At 36.8% G+C, this 22,922-nt stretch overlaps 1 protein-coding gene across 1 annotated transcript in view; it reads right to left on the reverse strand.

The window, feature by feature from the left end:
- Adgra3 (adhesion G protein-coupled receptor A3) overlaps nucleotides 1–22,922 on the reverse strand; it is a 104,131-nt gene that overhangs the window by 11,018 nt on the left and 70,191 nt on the right. The window contains exons 17-22 of the mRNA XM_019205442.2: nucleotides 21,504–21,665; nucleotides 18,918–19,121; nucleotides 12,138–12,351; nucleotides 11,722–11,930; nucleotides 3,020–3,144; nucleotides 1,537–1,660 (exon numbers count right to left, since the gene is read on the reverse strand). Coding sequence (XP_019060987.1) covers nucleotides 1,537–1,660; nucleotides 3,020–3,144; nucleotides 11,722–11,930; nucleotides 12,138–12,351; nucleotides 18,918–19,121; nucleotides 21,504–21,665 — 1,038 coding nt within the window. The remainder of the gene's footprint in view (nucleotides 1–1,536; nucleotides 1,661–3,019; nucleotides 3,145–11,721; nucleotides 11,931–12,137; nucleotides 12,352–18,917; nucleotides 19,122–21,503; nucleotides 21,666–22,922) is intronic.

The raw sequence follows: 22,922 nt of genomic DNA on the forward strand, positions 1-22,922 counted from the left end.
AATTAATTTAGAAGGAACTGCCAGTCTTGTGATACTGTCTTCCTATCCTTGGGTATAATAGTTCTTTCCATTTATGCAGGTCTTTTTTCCTGTAAATCTTGAATATATTATCTCTAAGTACTTGATAAGTCTTTGATATTACCTAAATGGTCTCTTTTCATCCGTTGTGCTTTCTCATAGTTGCATTTCAGCAAACTTCCATATATTAAACTTATATTCATTCTTTGCTGAATTTTAATATGCAAATTCCTTAGAGTTCTTAACGTAATAATCAGACCATCCAACAATTCAATTATTCTCAATTTATAAATAAGAAAACTCAGACATAGAAAGATTAAATAATAAAATGAGGATCTTGAAGAGATCTCTGTATTCCAGGTTCACTGCAGTATTGGTCATAAAGCCCGAGGGATAAATATAATCTGTAATAAGTATACAAGGAAAGTAATATGGAATACTATTCAGGCATTAAAAGGAAATATTGTCATATTCTACAATACACATAAACCTTCAGGATTTCTAAGTGAAAAAAATAAATCACAGACAGACAAATGCTGTATAACTCCACTTATATGAAGTACCCAAAGTACTCAAATTCGCAGAAGGGTGCTGACAGAGTCTAGAGGGAGAAGAAAATAAGCTGCTGTTCAATGGGTATAAAGTTGATAAACCATCATACAAAATAAAAAGTTCTATACATCTGTTGGCCAACATTGTATATACACTGAAACATTTGTAAAGGGAGTAGGTCTAATGTTTTTCTGCCACAATATGAAAACAAAAAGGTTAAACTGTCCATAAAAATACTACCAGTAAATGGAAGACCTGAGATGTAAATCCAGGCAGTCAAAACTCTCTTTTTTTGGTACCAGGGATTGAACTCAGTACCTCTTACTTGCCAGGCAGGTGTGGTGTCACTGAGCTACATCCCTGGCCCTATGCAGTCAGAACTCTGAGTTTTTATGTGATACTTCTTGCAATTCTTCATATGAAAAATACACAAATAGGGAAATAAAATTTTGGATACTTCTTACTCTTATATTGGAGTGTTTCAATTTTTTGTTTATACTGCAAGAATACTGTTCACAAAAGGTATATATTAAGGTATATATGTAAGGATTTATATGAAAACATGAATATTTAATTCTTTGCATTTATTGAGCCTCGTGTTTATTTTTACATAATTCCTATTCTTTTCATCAATGAAGTAATTTTTAAAACCCCACAGTCAGAAAATGTCACTATTCTTTCAGTTAAAGTCAGAAATTTATAAATATTTGAATTAATTGTTAGGCACTGTAATAGACATGACAAGTAGTGCCCAATTTCCAAGGAGAGTCAAGTCCATAAAGTTAGGTATTCAGTTGTGAAATGATAATTTAAAACTTTAAGTATTAAACTGTTTAAGGAACAGGCATTTGGCTTAACTTTAAAGAAAAGACTTTAAAGAAACATTTTCTCTTTTATACTTAATGAGACACAAAGCTATGCTGAAATACAATTATTTTTCCATTTCAGTTGTTCACTCTGACTTACTGCCTGGCAGACACTGGCGTTTCTGGTCTGGGTGACTCCTCCCACGAAGACCACACAGGTCAGGGAAATATGGAAGCACAAGTTCACAAGCATGTGCCAGCTCTTGAGACTGATCCTAATCAAACTGTTTTAAAAATGAGACAGTATTAATATGTAGTCGGGTGTACTGGACAGAAGACACTGTGATGTTCACCTACACGTTAAACAACTACAGTAAGGTGAAATCTAAACGTTTCCGATTTAAACATTTTATTAAACATACACTATTAGACACACACAGCATTTGAGAAGTCACTCAATACAGTTTAACATTTCACTTTATGTATTAAAAGATAAGCCATTTATGCAATCACTGTGTCTACTAAACACTAAACAAATCTCAAGATGTGACCTGTACCCTATGATGCACTTAATATGTATTGAAAGCATGTACTAATAAAAAGAAAAAAAAGGAATATCAAGTTAAGGAAAAAAATCTCTTGATCTCTTTCCATAGAGACGGAAAGGGTGGCAGGGGGCTGCGGAGGGTAGGAAGGGGATGAAGAAAGAATTAAGGTGTGTTATATACATGTACTAACTTCCCACAAGGAATGTAATCATCATGTACTAGGAATGTATACTAATAAATTTTAAAATAATTTTTAAAAATCTCCATAATAAAAAATACTTACTTTTATTACTGATGCTGCCTTAAAATAACTAGATTATCTGATTGACTACCTAGAGATTTCTGCAATGTGCCAATGGTTCTTTTTCCTGACTTACTAGAATAGCGTGGTCTAAATGCCCAGAGTATTTCTTCCTGGCCTTTTGTAATGAAATGTTGAAGTCTTTCTCGCTCTCGCTCTCTCTTTTTAAAAATATCAAAATCTCCTTTTGTTTCTCAAGTAAATGTCAAGAAATGCCATATATGTCCAGCTTAAGTAGGAAAATATGTTCCGGCAAAACCTTCCGTAAAGTGAATTTCTGCTTAGCAAATTCTTTTAGTTCATTATTTCCAGAAATAAAATAAAAGTTTCTGTAGCTTTGCCTCCAATTAACAAAAACCATATCCCACATTTAACAACCACAAAACTTTCTTAAAAATACCCTTTATAAAATAAAGGGTATCACAACAGACAAAAAGACAGAAAATAAAAGTTGTTACACAGGCTGCCACCTAGAGAAACCTTTATAGGAGCAACCAGAGCTTACAGACCCTTCCTTCACACCTTCTTGCCGTCCACACCACTGTTCCAACCTCCAACACATACCTCCCATGCTACTCTCCAGTCACAAGCCCGGCAAAACAGCTGGATGCTATACTAATTATTCATGTTTCTAATGGCATGCAATGAAGAGGGCTTATATGTGTTCCACAGTACGTATTCTTACTCTGGAAGCCTAGCATGGTTTCAAACTTAGTTTTATTATAATTAAAGGTAAAAGGAAGTCCTCCAAATCCAAACCCACAGGTCTGCATTTGTTGCCCGGTATCTCTTACCTGTGATGGTAAATGTAACTCACAATGATGGCCAAGAGACACAAGAGGAGAATGACAGTAGTAGTATAAACCACAGGATGCAAAAGACGGGCTATCTGGGTATACAGTTCGGATCCTGTCAAATCCTGAGGGGAAAAACAAAAGAGTCACACTAGCAGCAGTTTTATGAACAATGAACCACAAGGACTTCCTTCAGTGACTGAAACATACTATTTTTCTTTTTTATGAAGCTTACTGGTACATTTGAGTATACAGTACAGTTACATTCATCATTGGGAACTTGTACTTTTACATGATGTATCTTGGTTCTTATTTTTACCCCATTCCCCTGCCTTCCCTTAAACCCCTCCACCCCTCTCTATTTGCAAAGACTTTGTTTCCATATTTTCCTTTTCTCATATTTTGAAACACATTATTAAACAAAAGCTCTGGCTTTTGACATCTCTCTTTTATTTCAGAACTGGTGTTCTTCACACATAACTTTGCCTTCCTAACTTTTCTTATTCAACACAGGACCATCTTCTTTATAAGTCTGAATACTGTCCTGCCAGGAGGGTAATGGAGAGGGAACAAAAGCCCACATGAGGGTGATAGAAGAGCAACGAAAGACACTCCCTGAATGCTCTTAGAGTCCAAGTATCAGGCTGCTTAAATCATCGGCTGAGAAGGTACAAAGGAGCAGTGCCTCCACATCAACAAATCTGAACAAATCCCTCTAATTACTGGAAGTCAAGTCAGCCCCAGGTACCACAAATATGAAAGGATCAAACACTATGTAAGGCACCAGAAATGTAATGTAAGTTATGGTTCCTGGACTTGCAGAGCTCAAAGCCACAGAGAAAAGAGATTTACAATCAGATCCCGACAATGTCAGATGACGCTATAAACAATACAGTATGGAAGCAAAGGACATAGAAGCCTATATAGTTTTTAAAAACCAACCAATAACTGCAAGTCACTTACATAAGCACGGACCCTACTGCAGGCACTATGTCCTGCAATTTACAAAGAGTAACCCTGGGAAGCAGGTGTATTACTGGCCCCATTTTATAGCTTAGAAAATGAAGAGACAGAGAAGTGAAAGGCTATAATGAGATCCCGAGGAGTCTGGCTGACAAGTCTCTGTTCTCAAACACGATGCAGAAATTGCTTCACGAAAATGAAAACAACACACATCTTAATGTTGGCTTCTTTAGAAATCACCAGGGCAGGCTGGGAAGACACCACCAACCTGGCCATGGTGGTCAGGTGAGAAAATGGGTTGCAGGAGTCAAAGCTATAGATTTGCCAGATCCCTTACGGACATTCTCTTTCTTCACTAACTTCTTTTTTGTTTGTTTGTTTTTTTGAGAAAGGGTCTCACTGTGTAGTTGAGACTGACCTGGAACTCACTATGCAGCCCAGGCTGGTCTCGAACTCACACTGATCCTCCTGCCTCAGCCTCTCGGGTGCTGGGATTACAGGCCTGCGCCACCACGCCTGGCATTCTTCACTAACTTTTAATGCTAAAAAATGATGGCTGGATGCAGGAAGGATTTCACAGCGAAGTATCTTGAATGAGAAAGCTCTTGACATACCTGAAACATTAACAGATGAATGAAAAAGAAAGGGAACAAGTGACCAACAGGAAAGGAAATGGAAGAAGGCATCAACTGAGTAGAGAGGGAATGAACACATTCTCCCAGGGAAGACTCTAAAGTAGACAGTATAAAATTACAGATCAAAAAAGATCATAATGGAACACCTTACCAAATTGCTCACAACAAAAGATAAACAGCTAATGACAAAAAAATCTGAACAAAATCAGTTAGTGGGAAGCTGGAGACAAGACCAGAAACTGAACTCCAACTTGAGTGCTCCACTGTACCATGATAAGTCTCCAACTTCTAGTCTACCTGTTTAGTCTACGAACTTTAATTGGGTGCAGAATACTGTTCCAGCCTTTGCGAAACAGACATATAAACTAAGTACACAAAGAGGAAAATACAAGATAAAGTTAGGGTGCCCACCATATTAGTCTATAGCCCACGGCCTCAAGAGATTCACATTCTGTTAAAATTCTAGAATATTAGTAGGAAAAATTTTAAAATGTTGAGGCAATAAAAGCAGGGAGATGCTATTAAAAATAGATACGTTTTCCCTTTATTTCTATGAAAAGCTACCATGCTGGTGCAAAATTAATACTTGAGGATAAACTTCCAATAGCTAAGCTCTAGCCTCCAGACTCCTTTCATGCACTGCGTGCTTTAGATTCCTGGAGGAAATGTTCACTAGCACGTTGCACTGTATAGCTGTACAACGTGGGGCCATTTTCTCTCCATAAAAATGGAGCCCCACCAATCATCTCACAGGGCTTGAGGAAGGAGTGGAAGGAGGGTGTGTAAAGATGCCTTTCACAGTCCGTAGCAGATGGCAACAAAACAAGGGCAGCAGAATGCTAGCTAATAAAGCCATCAGACAGCATCCTGATTGATTCAGTTCTCAAAATACACTGTATCAAACACTGAAGTTTAAAATAAATCAGTATTTTTTCCAAAAACTAAATGCATGGGACAAAGAATGAGAAACAAAACAAGCATTAAAAGAGGAGGCAAAATGCTTACAATTAAACTAGAGAAAGGCACAAGCAAGCCCCTCTGTCCAAGTCACAGAGGGCACTGACATTACAGGTGAGCTGTGAGTTGCCTGAATGTGGAGAGCCCCTGTGAAAACAATTCAGGGAAACGTATGGAGAGCCAGATAGTAAATATTTTAGGTTGTGTGGGTCATAAGGCAAATTTGAGCTATTATGCAAGTACTTACTAATCATTTAAAACATAACCATTTAAAAATATTTTCAAAAATCTTGGCTTCCAGGATTAAAAGGAATTAAAAGAAAAAGAAAGAAAAGCAAACTACAATGCAGCTGGCAAGACTAAGCAACAGAAGAAAATCTAAGGAGGTGGGTGTGATGGCACATGCCTATAATCCACTCTGAGAGGCTGAAGTAGAAGAATCACAAGCTCAGCCTAGTTAATTTAGTGACTTAGTGAAGCCTTGTCTCAAAAAAACAAAAAAACACTTGAGACAGTTAATGATCAGGGCAGCAAACAAGTTAGAAGGTTAACAGTGAAAGATAAAGCAAACTCTGAGTAAAATTATTTTCAATAACACAGTCTGTGTTAACATAAACAATGACTAACGGCATTGTATAAAAATGACACAGAAGATACTTTCAAGAGGAAAAAGTAAAACTACTGTTCACATTTGCAAGACAGGAATTAGTAAGACAGGAGTCCCACCCTGGCACTCACCCCACCACAAGCTGTGGCTAACGATATGTCACACTTTTTCATGGCACAGAGCTTTAGGAGAAAACTAAGCAGGAAGTGAAAAACAACACTGTCCACAGAAGTTAACTACACTGATACAGAGAAAAGCGGAGCACCTGCAGTGTGGGAAAAGTCATGTAGATGATCATTAAGAAGGCTCCCAATAGTTTCCAGAACTTTCTACTTGACAGAGTAGCAAGAGGTACTTAGAAGAGGTAATTCAAGCCCAAGGACTGCTAAATATAGAATAATGAAAGTATTAAATAATTCATCACCATCAAACCAATAACAAGAATTAAAATGAGTAATTATCTCAATTCGCCAGGATCTGAACAAGATACACTCCAAAGAAAACATCTGAGGACACTATTCTATGTCAGAACACCAAGAATTACATGGGTATAGGGATAAGATTTTTAGATCTGAAATCATAAATCAAAACCCAAACCAAACCAAACCAAAACTACAATTGACTTCTGTGCTACTTTATTATCTACTTTTTTGAGAATAAAGTAGAATAAGTAAGGGTTTCGATCCCCTTACCTCGAACTACAGACAGAATCGGCATCAGTCAAATTGTGGACCTAAATGCTGAAACACATTAGGACTACCTGAAGGAAAGAAGACCCTCATGTACTTATGAGGGTGTAAAAACACTAACTGAAAAATAAGAGGGTGAAAAAAAACAAAAAAAAAAAAAAAAAAAAAAAAAAAAAAAAAAAAAAGCAAACTGAGAAACCAGACTTCAGGAAAATGTGAAACTGTTCATAAAAAGATTAACAGAAAAAGGACAAAGGGACAGACTGGGAAGGGATATCTTCAATGTGCATATCCAACAAGGAGTGAACATATCAAGATCTTCTATAAAACAAACCCATTTTAAATAAATCCAAGCTTTTGAGGGCTTCACAAAAGGGAGCATTAAACTATCAATAAGAAAATACAGAGATACTCAACATTTTCAGGCACCAGAGAAGTGCAAACTAAAACCACAATGATATATCACAATAGCACCACAAAATCACGAACATTTAAGGTTGACTAAGGATCAGCAAGGACGTGGAACAACTGTAAGTCTCACTACTGTGTGACTGTAAGCCAGTGAGACCACTGGTCTACCATCTGCACTAACTACTGAAAGTGAGTACATGGTCTACAATCCAGATATTTTACTTCAGAGCATGTATATCCATTGAAAACATGTATGTGAATATTTAGAGCATGTTTTTCTCGATAACCAAGTATCTAAAAAACAAAATGGACAGATTGTAGTATATCTGTTCAGTGCACTAATATGAAGCAGAGAAAACTATAAATTGCTGCTTTGTGTAAAGACAAAGATAAATCTCATCAATATAAAAAGAAAGAACCCAAACAGAGAGTATGTAAAGTTTAAGAACATGTGATATCACACGGGTAGGTGGGAAGACATCTTCTGAGACAGTATGGCAACCGACTAGAAAGAAATAAGGGAGCTCATGACTGCTCTAGTACAAACTTTGACCTTAGTGTTAGCTAAATCTGTGTATCACAGGTAAAAATATCATTAATCCATGCATCTAAGATCTGGGTCATTAACTGAGCACCTCAGTTTAATGAAAAAGGAGGAGAGATTATTGTGGAGAAATTTATCCTGCAGATATCCCATTGAACATGCAGAATGATGTCACACAAGCCAACTCCTGGAAAGAAACAGAAGAGAGAAATATCTAATTAAATTACAGTAGGGACATGAAGTAATATGGTAAGAAAAGACAACAAGGAGGCTCTCATTCATATCGGTTTTGAGAAAGGAGATTTAGCAAAGTGATTAGGAACACAGATTCCAGAACCAGACTTCTGGCTTCAAATTTTAATTTCAACATGTACTTTGTTGATGAGATGGTTAATCTTGATTACCAGCTTGATTGGACTGAAAACATCTAGAAAATTAGAAAAGCACACTTCTGGATACATCTGTGTGGCTATTTCCAGAGACAAGTGTCATGCGGGACAGTAAACTGAAGGAGACCTCCCTAAGCATGGGGGGCACTGCCTAGTAGTCTACAAACCCAAATGGAACAAAAAAGAAAGAAGTCCCAGGAGCCTGTGTTCTCATCCCCTCTCTGCCTCCTGGCTGCCATGAGGTGAGCAGCTTTCCTCCACCACATCCTTCTGCCTCTCCTGGAGCCTAAAGGCAGTGAAGCCAGCTAGGAATCCATGAGCCAAAATAAACCTTTCCTCCTTTACATGGTTCTCAGGTATTTTGTCACAGGGTCAAAAAGCTGATCGACACAGCTGTCACGGAGTTTAACCTCTCCTGTAACTGTTTCCACATGTCACCTGGGGTGGTAGTAGCCACTACTCCTCTCGAGGTTGTTTTGACGCCAAACATGTTACTGCACGTAAAGCTGTCAGAGGAATGCCTGACACGTAAGTGCTTAATGAAGATTAGCCACCACGATACATCAACTTCTTTAAGATACAGCATCCTCAGAGTGAAGATACATTCTTCCACGGAAAAAGTACGATTTAGAACATTCTATGCAGCCTACAACTTCTGTGTAAAAATTGAAGCAATAGGCCTTCATATTCATTTTTTCAATACATACGAAAATGTCTTCAACGATATGCCTGACATCACTAATCACAGTTACCTACAACTCTGATAGGAGATCAGGGGATTCAAGTTTTCACTATACTTTAATGGGCAAAAACTTCTGATCCATGTGAATGTACTATTTTAGAGCTATTTAAGGAAAAACATTAGTAGCTTTCATGGTCAATTATAGAGTAAATGAAACTGAAATTTACTTTCATTCAGCAAGTTTTACATAACAAATTTAGAAGCATGGGACAGAGGAAAAGAAGTCCTCTTTAGTTTCTTATTTTTAGGTGAATACAGTAACAAAGGGGGAACCAAAGCATACAGCTTATTTTATCTTCACCACTACTACCAGTTAAAGCATTAAGTTTTATGTAGTTTAGCCTTAATCCTTTTACTACCTACTTTCTAATCAGATCCTACAAACACATCCAAGCTCCCATGAATCTTCCTGCCCCAAATGACTCTTTCTGATCCTACTATTCAAACAAACCCAATTTCCACCTTTTTTCTCTAGTTCCAACTATGGTTACAGCACAATATATGCTGAACCAACCATGTATTTTCTCTAGAATTGGGAGCAAATATATACTTTCTCTCTCTTTCTTTTCGGTATCGGGGATCAAACTTGGGTCCTTGCGTTTATGAGGCAGGCAGCGGCACCACTGAGCTAAATCCCCGGCCCTCTATCTCATTTTAATACAAAATCCTCTAAGACCAAATAGGGAAAAATATATGAACTATCGCTCCCGGACAGGAATTTACATTTCTATATAAAATGATGCATTAATATGGTACTTAAAACCAAATAATTTTACTTTTTATTTTTAGAAGTTCAGAAGAAAAAGATGTTAACTTACAATTTTAAAAGACATTTCTTTTTATACATTAATTACTTTAGAGTATGCACAATTCATTAATTTTGTCTTTATGGTTAATTAGCAACCCTAAAATTTCCATACACTAACTTTATTTTAACTTTGTCAATAATTTCAGACACATTTCAATTCTGCCTCTAGGTGGCAGGGTTACATCTAAGAAAAATAAAAGAATATTCTTTGAAAATAAAGAGAAAGAAAAATTTTACTACTCTATTTTAGCTTTAAGGAATTGTGTATTATATTTTATAAGAGATTAAAAGTCTGAAAGATAAAAGAATAGCTTATTCCTCCTAGAGAAGGATTATACTAATTTAAATAGTTCAGAAGAAGAGAGCTAAGTTCAAAAATAGATGCTTAAAACTGGTATTACATTAAATAAAAATAAAAGTTTCACATGATACAGTATCACAGTGAAGCTTACAAAATGCTTTCATTGTGTTTTGTGTTTCATTTATTTCAATCAACTTTTTCATATTAGCTATTATATACATTTCAAAATGACATTTCTATTGTTTCTCCTTTAGAACATCAGTCTCAGACTTAAAAACCTGAATGAAAAAACTTTTAAACTGAAAGAGAAAATGTCCTCAACACTTTAATTAATGCTTTATGCTTTACTGTAAATGAAATACAAAAAAATAAAGTGTGAACTTATAAAGTGTGAAGACCAAACACAGAAATCAGATGTCTTCCATTTGTGAAGAGATTCACAAACGATGAATAGTAACTTTAAGCCCAAAAGGACGAATACCTTAAACAAATAACAACTGGGTCTAACTAACGTAGAATCCTCCCACCACCAATCTGAACAAATAGTATACATGCTTGAGAACACTGTGAGCAGCTGTACAAAATGCTTAGAAGGACATCAGTGAAAAGATAATCTTTAATCCTCACTAAAGAATCAATTCAATTTTCTGTCTGCATGGCCAACGTACCGAGTAAGATACAAAAGGTGAAAGCAAAAGAAAACCAGAAAAAGAGTTGAGGTAACTTTATATAATCTAGACTCAATTTAACACCATTTCTAGTTGCAAGATAGTTTCTGGTTTTTTTCAAGAAAAGAAAAAGGCACAAAATGTAAAATACTGCATACTGTTTCAAGACTATTTGGTACTTTGCAATAATATTGTCTAGATACCAGATTCACAGCTGGAATTAAATAAAAATGTAAACGTTTTCCTCAAAATCACCTCAAACCATTTCTGAGAAGTGTCTTTCAGACTCCTCATTCCTTCCACTGTAGCCCGAATACACTCTTCTTGAAGTTAGTAACATGTAATTACAATGTAAAGTAACACCTATCATGGCTAACTTCATAATTATCTCTCAGGAATCAGATTCATTTAAATGCATCATTATTAAAAAGACCCGTTCCTGTATATTAATAACAAGTTTCTTTACCAAAAAGATTTACAGGAGTCAACAAAGGTAAACAGGAAGAACCTTAGACTGATTATTGTTAAAACTGAAAAGACACTTGTGTCAGTGCTGTCCCTTGCAGTCACAATGGTGGAAGTACCACCACCATTTCCAAATTCAAAAGGAGTCTAATGATCATAGTGTGTAGCAAGAAAACTGTCTTTCCCTGTGGACTGAGTATCCTTAGGCAAATGAATGGGTCTAAGCTGACAAAACTGGACCCACACTCTCTCTACATTTTAAGAAGGCCAAAGTCAGCTGAACTGACTGACTTACAAAGTTTGCTGAAAATTCCTATACTAAATGCAATCTCACATATTTCGCTTGGTAATAACTCAATTTCCCTTTAAAATTCAGGATTACACCAAAAACCACCCTTACATAGTTAAAGAGAGCAGTATCTGTTAAAAATTTTAAAAAAAGAAATCTTCATTTAAGCTTAATTATGCAAAGGGAAAAGTTAGAATACTTAGTATTTAGGCATAAAGTTAACAACTGTCATACCATTAAAACTGCATAGTTACTCAGGGAATAGCACTGAATTGTAGTGATATTTTCATCTGAGTAGAGTATACGGCACCCATCGGACTTCCAGCCTCCTTGTCCATTCAGCAAATCAAAATCCCACTGGGCTGCGATGGCATCTGCTCCGTGTGCAAGTCGACGCAGTGTCACATTAATGGGGATGCGGTGGGTATCTACATTTACACCATCTGGAGAAAATGAGAAATAACAGTATTTCTGAAGCAAACTTCATAAAGAATTAAATGTCAACTTATACACTAATGGGTACTCTGCAAGATCTTCTTTCACTAGTGACTCATTAAAACGAGAAGGAACAAAAATAAGCATTTTCGGGAACTGTGAACCATAAACCACACTGCCCAGCGAGTACAGGACAACATATGCCGCATACGAACCTAGCTTGGTGAGAATCACAGGGGTAACCACTGTACGCCGCTTGCCATCGTCAGCCAAGTTTGTTGAATTTCCAGTGGCTGGAAAAAGTTTCCCATTGCGGAATGCAATGAGTTGCAGCTTATAAAGAGAGTCTTCAGTTAGTCTGACTTCTCTTTTCTGTTTTGGTGAGAAAAGGGAAGGGGGAAGCTGAATAGAAGCCTCTATGACAGTATTCTAAAAACAAACATAAAAAAAAAGAAAAAAAAGGTTATGGTATTAGTAGTAAGAAACCAGAAGAATATCAGATGCTTATGTCTTTTTACTTACATATTGAGAACATTTTAAAGAAATACACACACACACACACACACACACAAAATTGAATATTCAAAACAATCGATAAGTTAATTGAAATATCCAAACAATATATGACAACACAGATCAGTGATGGTGTGTACCTTTTAGAGCTTTCAATAATAACTGATGACTACTGCTATTGTGCCACAGGTCAAAAGAACTACAGACCACCAGCATAGATCAAAAGAAGTGTAAAGTACAGAGAAATGAAAACTTTGTTTCAAAGAGTTTAAGAAGTAAACAGGAAAATTATTTCAAAAGTTAATTTTCCCATGATACCATATAATGTATAACAGAATTAAACAGATCAAGGACCCCAGTGATCATTCTTCACACAAATTTTACAATGACAAAAACACAGTAAATAAGGCCAAATGTAGCATATGAGAAATTCGGGTATAGTTAATTTAAGGTTATAGAGCTTTAAGCTGTTTTCTGATGGATTCAAATAGTCAAACAACACAAAAATGACATTACAAAAAAAAGTTTAAATTCAGCAAACTCTTAATTTAGCATCAACTTTCTTGAGACCAAGAAACACACGACTGGAACAGTCTTACATAGGAAAAACTAAAAATACTAACTACTGATCGTTCAATATTTTTCTGATTTCATTACTGGAGATTTTAAATTTAGCATTCAGTTTTAAAAGGCTATATACCAAGTAAGCTAAATATTAACTATCTTAATTTTAAAAAGATTCTCTATTTTAGGAATTTGTTACAAAGTCTTTCTCTTGGACACCAACTCCTTCCCCCTTGAAACCAATGTTCCTGCTGCCACCAGAATTTCCTCTGGAGAACCAAAGGCCATCTTATTATTCCAGTTTAAATAACACCTTGGTTCTGTACTGAGGATCACTGCCTCCGAATTCTGTGCCTATCATACAACTTGGCTGAAACCTACTGCTCAAATGCATCTCCTACCCCTCCGCTCCCACAGCCACCTGGGCTTCTCTGAGTTCGCTGCCCTCCTCCTGCTGCCCCACAAGCTGCACAGGTCGGCAACCCTGACTGAAGTGCTCTGCTGGTCGTCAGCCTGACAAACTCTTCAACTCATCCGATTTGATTTTGAGCAAGACAGTTCTGCTGGCAACAGGTCAGAATGAGAGAGGCTAGCAGGAGACTCTTCCCAGAGTCTCTAACATAGGGCTTATTGGGATGAGGAATCCTGTCTTCACAGTAGTTTGCTTGTACGCTTGCTGGCTGCTCCCTCTTCTGGACTCACAGAGGGATCTGTATAAATCTGCATTACAAGCAACTTTAAGACTCAACATGGAACTCACTCCCTGCTCCTCCAACCAGACTGGGGGACTTCTGAATGCAGACAAATCCCATTCATGTTCTAGACCCCTACATACCTGCCATATGCACTTCATAAAAACAATTCACTGTTTATGAAACTAACAAAGAAAGTTTCCATAGCATGTTTATTTTCAAATACAAAATTCCACTGAAGCAATTAACTCATTTTAGAATTATGTAACCGTCATGCTTACAACAATATGAGGACACAGCAGATACCTGTATCTGTTGAATGAATGCTATCTCAGAAGTTTAAATTTTACATTAAAACTTGCAAGAAAATATTTGGTAGAAACATTTTGTCTGACAACAAGCATTAAAAGGTTTCCGCTATTGTCACAAATATAGCCTGATGTACAAAGTTTATTATAAAGTCATTTGCTAATATAGTAAATTTCTGTATAATATATAAATTTCTCAAGCATAAAATGAGGCAAAGAAGACACAAAGAAGAGAAAACATAAAATACAGAGAGACCAAAAAAAAATTGATATGACTGTTAAAAGTTCAAAATCTTGATAAAATGTTCCAAAATTAATTAAAACATACATACTATTAAATTCATAAAATAATTTTATTCAGAACACAAAAAAGCACTCCAGGAAAGTACTTATAGTTAAAAAATCAAATTACCGGGCCGGGGATTTAGCTCAGCGGTTCAGTGGCCTACCTTGCAAGCGCAAGGACCTGAGTTCAATCCCCGGTACCAAAAAAAAAAAAAAAAAAAAAAAAAAAAAAAATCAAATTACCTTTTAAAAATTCATAGGTAACATCTTCTAAAAGCTAAAAGAAGGAAACATTTGTACTTTTTAGAAGTCAAAAATCTTCTAAACAAGTGTAAACTTGCAAAACAATGAAAAAAAACAAAAATAAACAAACTGCACATCACTGACAGGCCAGCACAACAAACTCGTGGCTTCTAAGTATCTTCTCAGGTCCCATATAGAATACTACTAAATAATTACAGATTCTTTGAGATGAAGAGAGGGTTCCCTGGGTGTTTTGGAAAGGCAAACTTCACTATATCAAAAATGTTTAGATTTTTATAGCAAAAATACAGTATAAAGCTTTTATGTTTAATTTCTTGAAAAGAAGTATTAACCATTACTTATGAAAAGGTTGTAAATCTAATAAAAAACTGAAGAACATTTATTTGTTACATTTATCATAATTACACCTTCTATCTCTTGGCTGAAAGGCAGGGCATATAAAATTTTTAATTTCATTTAACCATATATTTATTTTAAAATGTATGGCTTGTAGCAATGAGAGATGTAAACACACTAATTATAGCTAGTAAGTTGGAAAGTTATCTGCTAAGATTTTTTGGGAAATACATGTTCTTCATTTCTAAGATATGAAATAAGAAAGTAAGATTCATGGCCTTGGCTCACCACTTAGGAGTTAATCAACACTACTCGATTTTGTTGGACAGATCTGAGTCTCACCTGATCAGCACATCTAACGATCTTTCTAACAGAGGACAGTGAAGACCAAATGACATTATGGCTATGAAGTGGTGGGTGATATTTTTATTATCTTTACTATGGCAACATGGAAGAGGGTTCCCTTTGGGTGCTGGGGAGAGAAGAAATCCCTGGAAATAACTGACTTGCCAAAAATAAGCTAAATCTCATGATGCTTTGATGCCTACACTGTTAAATTTCAATAATAAAGACTGATGAAGTCTGAACACATATGCAATGAATGCTAGTTGCTAAATTCATGTACAGTTCACTATAACAACATTAAGCTAAAAAGAAAGTGTATAATGGATGTTAACTGAAACACAGAAGTATTTTACCTCAACTTTAATATCTTTCCTTAAGAAAGAGCTGGGCTCTATCCACTATGTAATTAATACATTAAAATTTTCAGAAAGCTCAATTTTTAAAAAATCTACAAAATTCTAACAGTAAATTCAGAATGCGTCAAAAATCATCAGATTCAAAATAAAATACTAATTTGTTTTCTTAACCACTTACTGGATTTTACAAGGAGTTATGATATATTCTAATAATTTCCTCAATTATTAGTTACTAACTATATTCCACCTTTTGATTATCTCATGGCTACCTACTAGAAAGGATCATATTTGCCTTTAAAATTATTGAGCTGATTTTCATTGTAAAGCATGACTGCTAATTCTATTTAAGAACAGTTACTGGATGTTTCTCTGTGCTTGGTGCTATGCTAGACTTGAAGACAGAGAAAAAGAAGCTATGTTCCTGGACTTCAAACATTCACAATGTAAAAAGAGAGAGATGACAAGAACAACTACAAAACATTTATGGTGGGCTTGTGTGCCAAGTACTGTTTTGAAAGTCTATATGCATACCTCATGTAATCTGTTCAATAAGACTTTAAGTACTATTCATGATCCTCCACGTAACAGACAAGGAAACAACATCAAAAAAGGTTAAGATACTTGCCCAAATTGGCACAGCTGTTAGCTGGGGAGGGAAACATGAACCCAGACTGCCAGGGGGCCCACATTCTTAGTCACCACATCAGATGACCTCACTATGAATCAACTCACCACTGCATCGTCTAGTAACTATGCTGGAGAATGAACAAAGCACCATGGGATTAACAGACGATGATTAATTCTGTCTGAAGAAGGAAGACAGGGAAAATGCTCTGTGCATGGAGTTGTAAAGGAAGAATAGCAGGGATTACACTAAGCAGGGATGGACTGAAAGCACACATAAAGGGCAGGAATCAGGAAGCATGAAGACAATGGTTGCTCTGGAAAACTGAAATGGCTTCAGCTGTGGAAAGATCTGGATGGTGCTCCCAAAGGAAGGATGCACAGGGCTGGGGAGCTATTCATGAGCAGGAGAGCAGCTATTTGCTGAATGGTAAACAAATATTTCACTACTTTACTAACTGGCAGTGCTGCACTGGTGCATGCTGGCCGATTACCAGGTACCTAAGGCAGGCCAACCTACATACAAAGACACATCAAAGACTCAGAGATGAAATCGAAATTGACAGTGGTCTGGACAACACATGCAGTCCCTGTCTTAGGCTAGTTCAACTTACGATTTTTCTGACAGAGAAAAATATTCAGTGGCAACTATGCTTTGACTTTTGACTTTTTCCTGGTCTGGACATACATGGTATGACATTCTATCCTCTCATAACACTGGGTAGCAGCAGCCAGCCTCAGCTTCCAGTCAGCTGTGAGATCCCAACATTAAACAACCAAGACTCGATGGTATTCCGTGCTGACAATGTTTGGTAGGTCAGCTACCATATGTCCAATGCATTTTTGACTTAAGATATTTTCAATTTATAATGGGTTTATCAAGATGTTAAACCACTGTAAGTCAAAATGCATGCATGTAGCGTGGGAGTCCAAACCAGGCAATGGTGATAGTGTGAAAAGTACCAAGATTGCAAAAATATGAAGGAAACAAATCAAGCGCAACACCTACTGCTAAATAAAAATGCTGCACTCACATTCGAGGGTAATGTAATTGACTATTGGATGTTCAAGTTGATTATCTCACTGGTACTTGGTAACAGCATATTCAATGGATTTTTTTAAAAAAATATGCAATATGTAAAAGTTACCCTAGCATAAAGTTTAAAATGGGAAGCAAGTCCTTGGTTAAAGTGCTAATGCTTAAGTACATTTTACAGTGTTGGTGTTAAAATTTTTTAAAGTAATTTTGTGTCACAGAAGATATGTCCTTTTTTCATTCAGGTTAATCATGTCTATCTGTGAAGCATGAATAATAATGTAATGGGTTCTTGCTCTCTGGCCATAGGATGATCTTAACAGGATAGAATAGCATGAAATTAGCAAATCTGAGTGCTCATTTAAAGCTTTCTACTTTAGCAAGTAGAAACTCCTTACACAGAGGGGAAGGAGGTGAAATTGATGAAATGTGTAAGATGTCATCATTTTTAATCTCTCATGGGCGTGCGTGTGGCTATTTTTATGCTTTTCAGGGTATATTTTTACCAATAAAAGATACAGTAAAGAAAGCTGAGGGCCAGGGGTTTGGATCAGTGGTTCCGCTGCCTGCCTCACAAGAACAAGGGCCAGAGTTTGATCCCGGTACCAGAAAGAAAGAAAGAGAGAGAAAGAGAGAGAGAGAGCGCTGAATGGGTCTACAGTTGCACAGTTGGGTGTATCAAGCACTCTCACAGGACCAAGGCTAACGCAAATCTTGCCGATTTTCCTTTGAGTATATGACATCAAGAAACTATAATGCCATCAGACATTCTGATCTACTTGAGATTATATCAGGCAGTTGCAATATTTCTAAATTTGGCAAATTAGCTTTTCTTGGAGGTTAGCAGGGTAAAGTATGACTAGATACATTAATTATTCATTTACCTACTGGATACTTATTGGGTATCTATGGCATAAAGAACATTTAATATCCATTTGAGCAATTATTATGCAACCATTAAAACGGCTAGAATACTGTTTGGAAAGCCATTCGGGGACACACTAAAAAGTTCCGTGTAATTAAAAACCACAGAGAACACAACAGCACGTCCCACACAGAGCTAAATGAAAAAATGTGGCTTCATTATGGTGCTGGACTTCTGCCTCCAACCATTTTCTTCGATGTGGCTTAGTGAAACACATCTATATCCCCAATTATAAAAATCAATGAGAATGCTTTCCTTTGGCTTTCTACAATAAAACATGCATTTTTAAAAATGTATGCCACATATTTCCACTTCTTTGCCAAAAAAAAATCCTGATACTCCGTTTGCCTGATTAAATGTCAAGCCTCGGGGCTGGCTTGTCCATTAGGTACAGTGAGCGAAGAGCCCACAAGATTTCTGGGGGCAAGGAAAATATCTTAAAGTCAAGAGAAAAAAGGTGGAGTTCAAAGAAACAGTTTTTTTTTGTATCAATGCAAACATAAAATGTTAGTTTTGATTTTTTTGGGTGGACAAATAGGAACTCAAGGCAAAAATGCCATAGAAGTCAATAAGAGGGTCTTAGGCTAAATCTTCTTTAATACAATAGCACAACATCTCCACACCTCTCACCACACCCCAGCCCTGAAAAACAACTTTTAATAAGGTTATTTTGCAAACCAAAAGGCTTCAAACAATCTAACTGCAAATAGGCTTAAGTGATATTAAATACTAAGGGATATTAAATACCTTTAGTGCCAGGCTTGAAAATGTGCTGGAAACATTGCACTTAAAGCTCAGCTGCTTGTCCAGGTTTCCCTCTGGATCCCGCCTCCCATAATCAGACAGAGCTGTGCGGTCAGAGGCAGCCACTTTCTGGAACACGGTGCAGGTCATCCCCGTGAAGCCAGCAGCCTTGATGACATAAGCTTCCAGAGCAATGTTGGGTGAATACTTCAAAAGTCAACCAAACAAGAGTTAGGAAAGATGTTTAATCTGCAGGGAAGACACTGTCAAAGACTTCTCAAACACAAAACCCTGCACATACAAGCCAAAGCAGAAAGCCCAAGTTCATATTAAATAAAAATGGTGTAGGTACTGAACAGAATAAAAAACAAAACAAGAACCTTGAATGAAAAAAATTATCCTAGCATGGAAAGAAGATTGATGATGAGAAAAAGAACAAGTCCTAAAGTATGGAAAGACAGGTATAAATTAAAAGTCAACTGAAATTATTTTCAGGGTCAGTTATACAGCTCGGTAGTAGTATACTTGCTTAGAGTGCCTTGGGTTTCAGCACAGCACTGCAGAAAAAAAAAAAAAAAAAAAAAAAAAAAATTGAAAAGCTACCTTGCAGGAAGCTTCCAGTTAAAAATGGAAGCTTTTTAAAAAAATGAGCCAGATTAAAAAAAAAAAAAAAAAAGCAGTGAATCTCCTTAATGACTACTTTACATAAAGAAATGAAAGGTAACTATTAGGGTCTGAGAAACAGACTTGAAAGTTCAACACTTCAGGCCACATTCACTTTTCTCTTTACAGCAAGATCAAGTTAGCACTCCGCACTGGTTTCACAGATAAAAGCTTTCTACTGACTCTTTTCTCAGCTGTTTCTTTGGAAAAGGGACACACTAGTTCAAATGATAGAAAATAGACTTAAGTAAATTAGGTCAGAAAAAAAAAATCACCTGAAGAAAATAGTATCTGCCCCAGAGTTTTAAATAAATGTAAGCGTAAGCTGAACTTGGAAGACTTGCCCAAATGTACGGCCTGTCAACACCAACTGCTGCCAGGCTCGCTGTGGAGGGACGCCAGCAATGCTCACATTCGCCAGGGCCTCAGCAGAGCAGGCGTGAGAAGCGACAAGCTGACAAACCTCACCTCAAAGCAACTGAGGGGGCAGGATTTACTGTAAATTCTAAGGATAATGTGGTGTCTCGCCTTGGTTTTTCAAATGATGATTAAGTATATCCTGACCATATGGACAGGGCAGCATTCCAAGTATCATGTACAGAACATCTCCTTTAAAAATTTTTTTAGCATGGAACTTGGAGCAAGATGCTTAAAATTCTACTAGGAAGACAAGATACAATTTAAAAATATGAGATGTAAAGCAGAATTTGGCAAGTACTATATACATAGGACAGAAAATAATTAGTGGCTCCTGAACTTTTCAAGAGTAGACCATGTTCATATGAACTTTTGCCTTACAAGATTACACACTATAAAGTTTTACTAAGTTGTATTTGTTTATAGAGTTTGATGCTATATCTATGGTTTCAGGTATCCACTGGGATGTAGAGCACTTTCCCCAAGGATAAAGCAAACTGCTAAAGAAGCATTCACATAACTCCTGGAATCTGTTCTGTATGTTGAATTGAAATTTAAAGAAACCACTGAGGATTAAAGGCAGGAACTAAGGTCGTCCAGGTGAGTAATAAGTAAGGGTAAAGGATGGGATTCAAATTAGTTCTCTATAAATGCCTGGGGAAGATATAAAATAATAAGCAGGTCTTAGGTAAGGTCATGCACCTGAGCAGGAAGTACCCTGAACAACATTATAAAAACGTAGCCATGTTGGGCCTCTATTTTATTTATTATTCAGGAAAGTCATCCTAAACTTAATTAGGCAACAGTTACAATAAAACATGGTATCATTAAAAAAAGAGCCTCAGAAATCAATGGAAAAAGGATAGCCCTGCATTGACAAAACCACAGGTGGAACTGCATAATATTCAACACTACATGAACCCATTAAAATAATTAGGAAATGAAAAACGTGGATCAGAGTATGACTGCTATGGGAACACACATATTTACTGTATTTTCACATTTGTGGAACAAAGTAAGCAATATACGAAGTTTAGAACAGTTCAATTTGGCATAAATAAAGTGTAATACAATTTAATGGAGTAATTATTATGCCAATAGTTTCGCAAGTGTTGGAGCACATCCCAGTTCTCTTTGGAGATTAAAATCTGAGTAGAGCAATCAAGCATTCTCTCAAAATATCCTTCAAGGCCCAGGACAGAATTTTACCTCTGCTCAACTATGTGTAAACAGCAGTAGGTAACATAATAGTGCTCTTATTCTTGTTGCAGAAAGTTTCAGTGGGTTAAATGATGACAACTATTCAAATTACGGACTTAGAAAGTAATTTCTGTTACCAGAAGAACAGATTATTACTCACAACAAAATTAAAGTGTCTTAGAAAAGGAAATTCTGCACTTCAGTAACAAAAAATATCTACCCTGTAATAGGGAAGACACCTATGTTGGGGGATTTGAGTTGCCAGCAATGGGCATTTGTCTCAGAGCTCCACGACAGGGCTACACTTACTGTTGAATACACATGAGTCCCACTGGCCAGCCGGTATATCGCGATGCACTGCAGACACTGCACAATTCTGCTGCAGGCTTTGGCCTCCCTCTGTGCCAGCCAGAGAACACGCTCGTCAGCCAACATGATGTTACTCGCAATGTCAACCATAACATCACCTAGCTGTGGAGCGTGTGGGAGAAAGAAAGAAAGGGCCTTTAAGCCAAGGGAAGGTGTGATAGAGATGCACCTGCAGTCTAAATTTTTCTATGAAATCCTGATAGGCACTTAACTTGTTTCTCTTTAAAATATCTTCAGATACAGACAGCACGCTCAATTATGATCATGTGGCAATATTTAGCTCCAGACAGTATACATAAGTTCTCACTACATCACTAGAGAAAAGACTGCCATGCAATATTTTAAACAGAGGAAAAGGAAGGCAATCAGATTAATTAAGGAGAAGGAAAATGTCACCCAATCCCAGAATAAAAAGATCTCATCTCTTCCCCTGGAAAACCATTATGCACACTTCTTTTTGTGTAGGCATTAGCTTAAGTCAAACCCTATTATCAATGAAAAATATATACTGCTTACTTTAATCTCTTGCCATGGTTAAAATGCCAAGCACGTCCAAGTACTGTGAGTTTCCGTCCGTGTTGTACCATCCCATGACTCTCTACCCTGCTCCATGTGGGTTCCTCTACCCTGGATGCACTTGCCTTCCCTTTCTTCAGACTCAATGAAATGTTTTAAGATCCATGACCATGAAACAAATGGCCCCTAGAGGTATTCGGGTCTCCTGTGTTTGTTTTACTCGTTTCATTCACTCAGTTCTTTCTATTTCATTTTGTACCTTTCAGACGTAAATATCTGTCAGGCAGTGCCGGTGAAGTTAACTGACTATTGTTTTCTGTGAATTGTGCATCCCACAGAGAAATGCACTCAGCAGTCCAGCTAATAAGACATACTGGTGTCAAAGGTGTTTGGTATCGAGCAAATGTTCATGAGAAGGAGATCTACAGCAGAAAGAACAGCAGAAACATTCCGAGGCAGGAGCAGAGCATTTACAAGCCAGCTGGTCCTCGACCCAGCCATCCCTCTGTTGGGTATCTTTCCAAGAGAACTGAAAGAATCATATCACAGAGAAGTATGTGCACCCATGTTTATAGCGGCACAGTTTGTAATAGCTAAATCTTGGAAACAACCTATTTGCCCATCCGTTGGAAACTGGATAAAGAAGTTGTGGTTTTTCTATAAAATGGAATATTACTCAGCCATAAAGAGCGAGAGAATAGATTCATTCATAGGAAAATGGATACATATTGAAGATATACTCCTAAGTGAAATAAATAAGTCCCACATGTGTAAATACCGAATAGTTTCCCTGGTGTGAATATTCTGCAACAATGCATAAGATTCTAATAAGATTACTGACAT

Source organism: Fukomys damarensis, unplaced genomic scaffold (genome assembly GCF_012274545.1).
Source record: "Fukomys damarensis isolate Sample0158 unplaced genomic scaffold, DMR_v1.0_HiC HiC_scaffold_35, whole genome shotgun sequence".
NCBI lineage: Eukaryota > Metazoa > Chordata > Mammalia > Rodentia > Bathyergidae > Fukomys > Fukomys damarensis.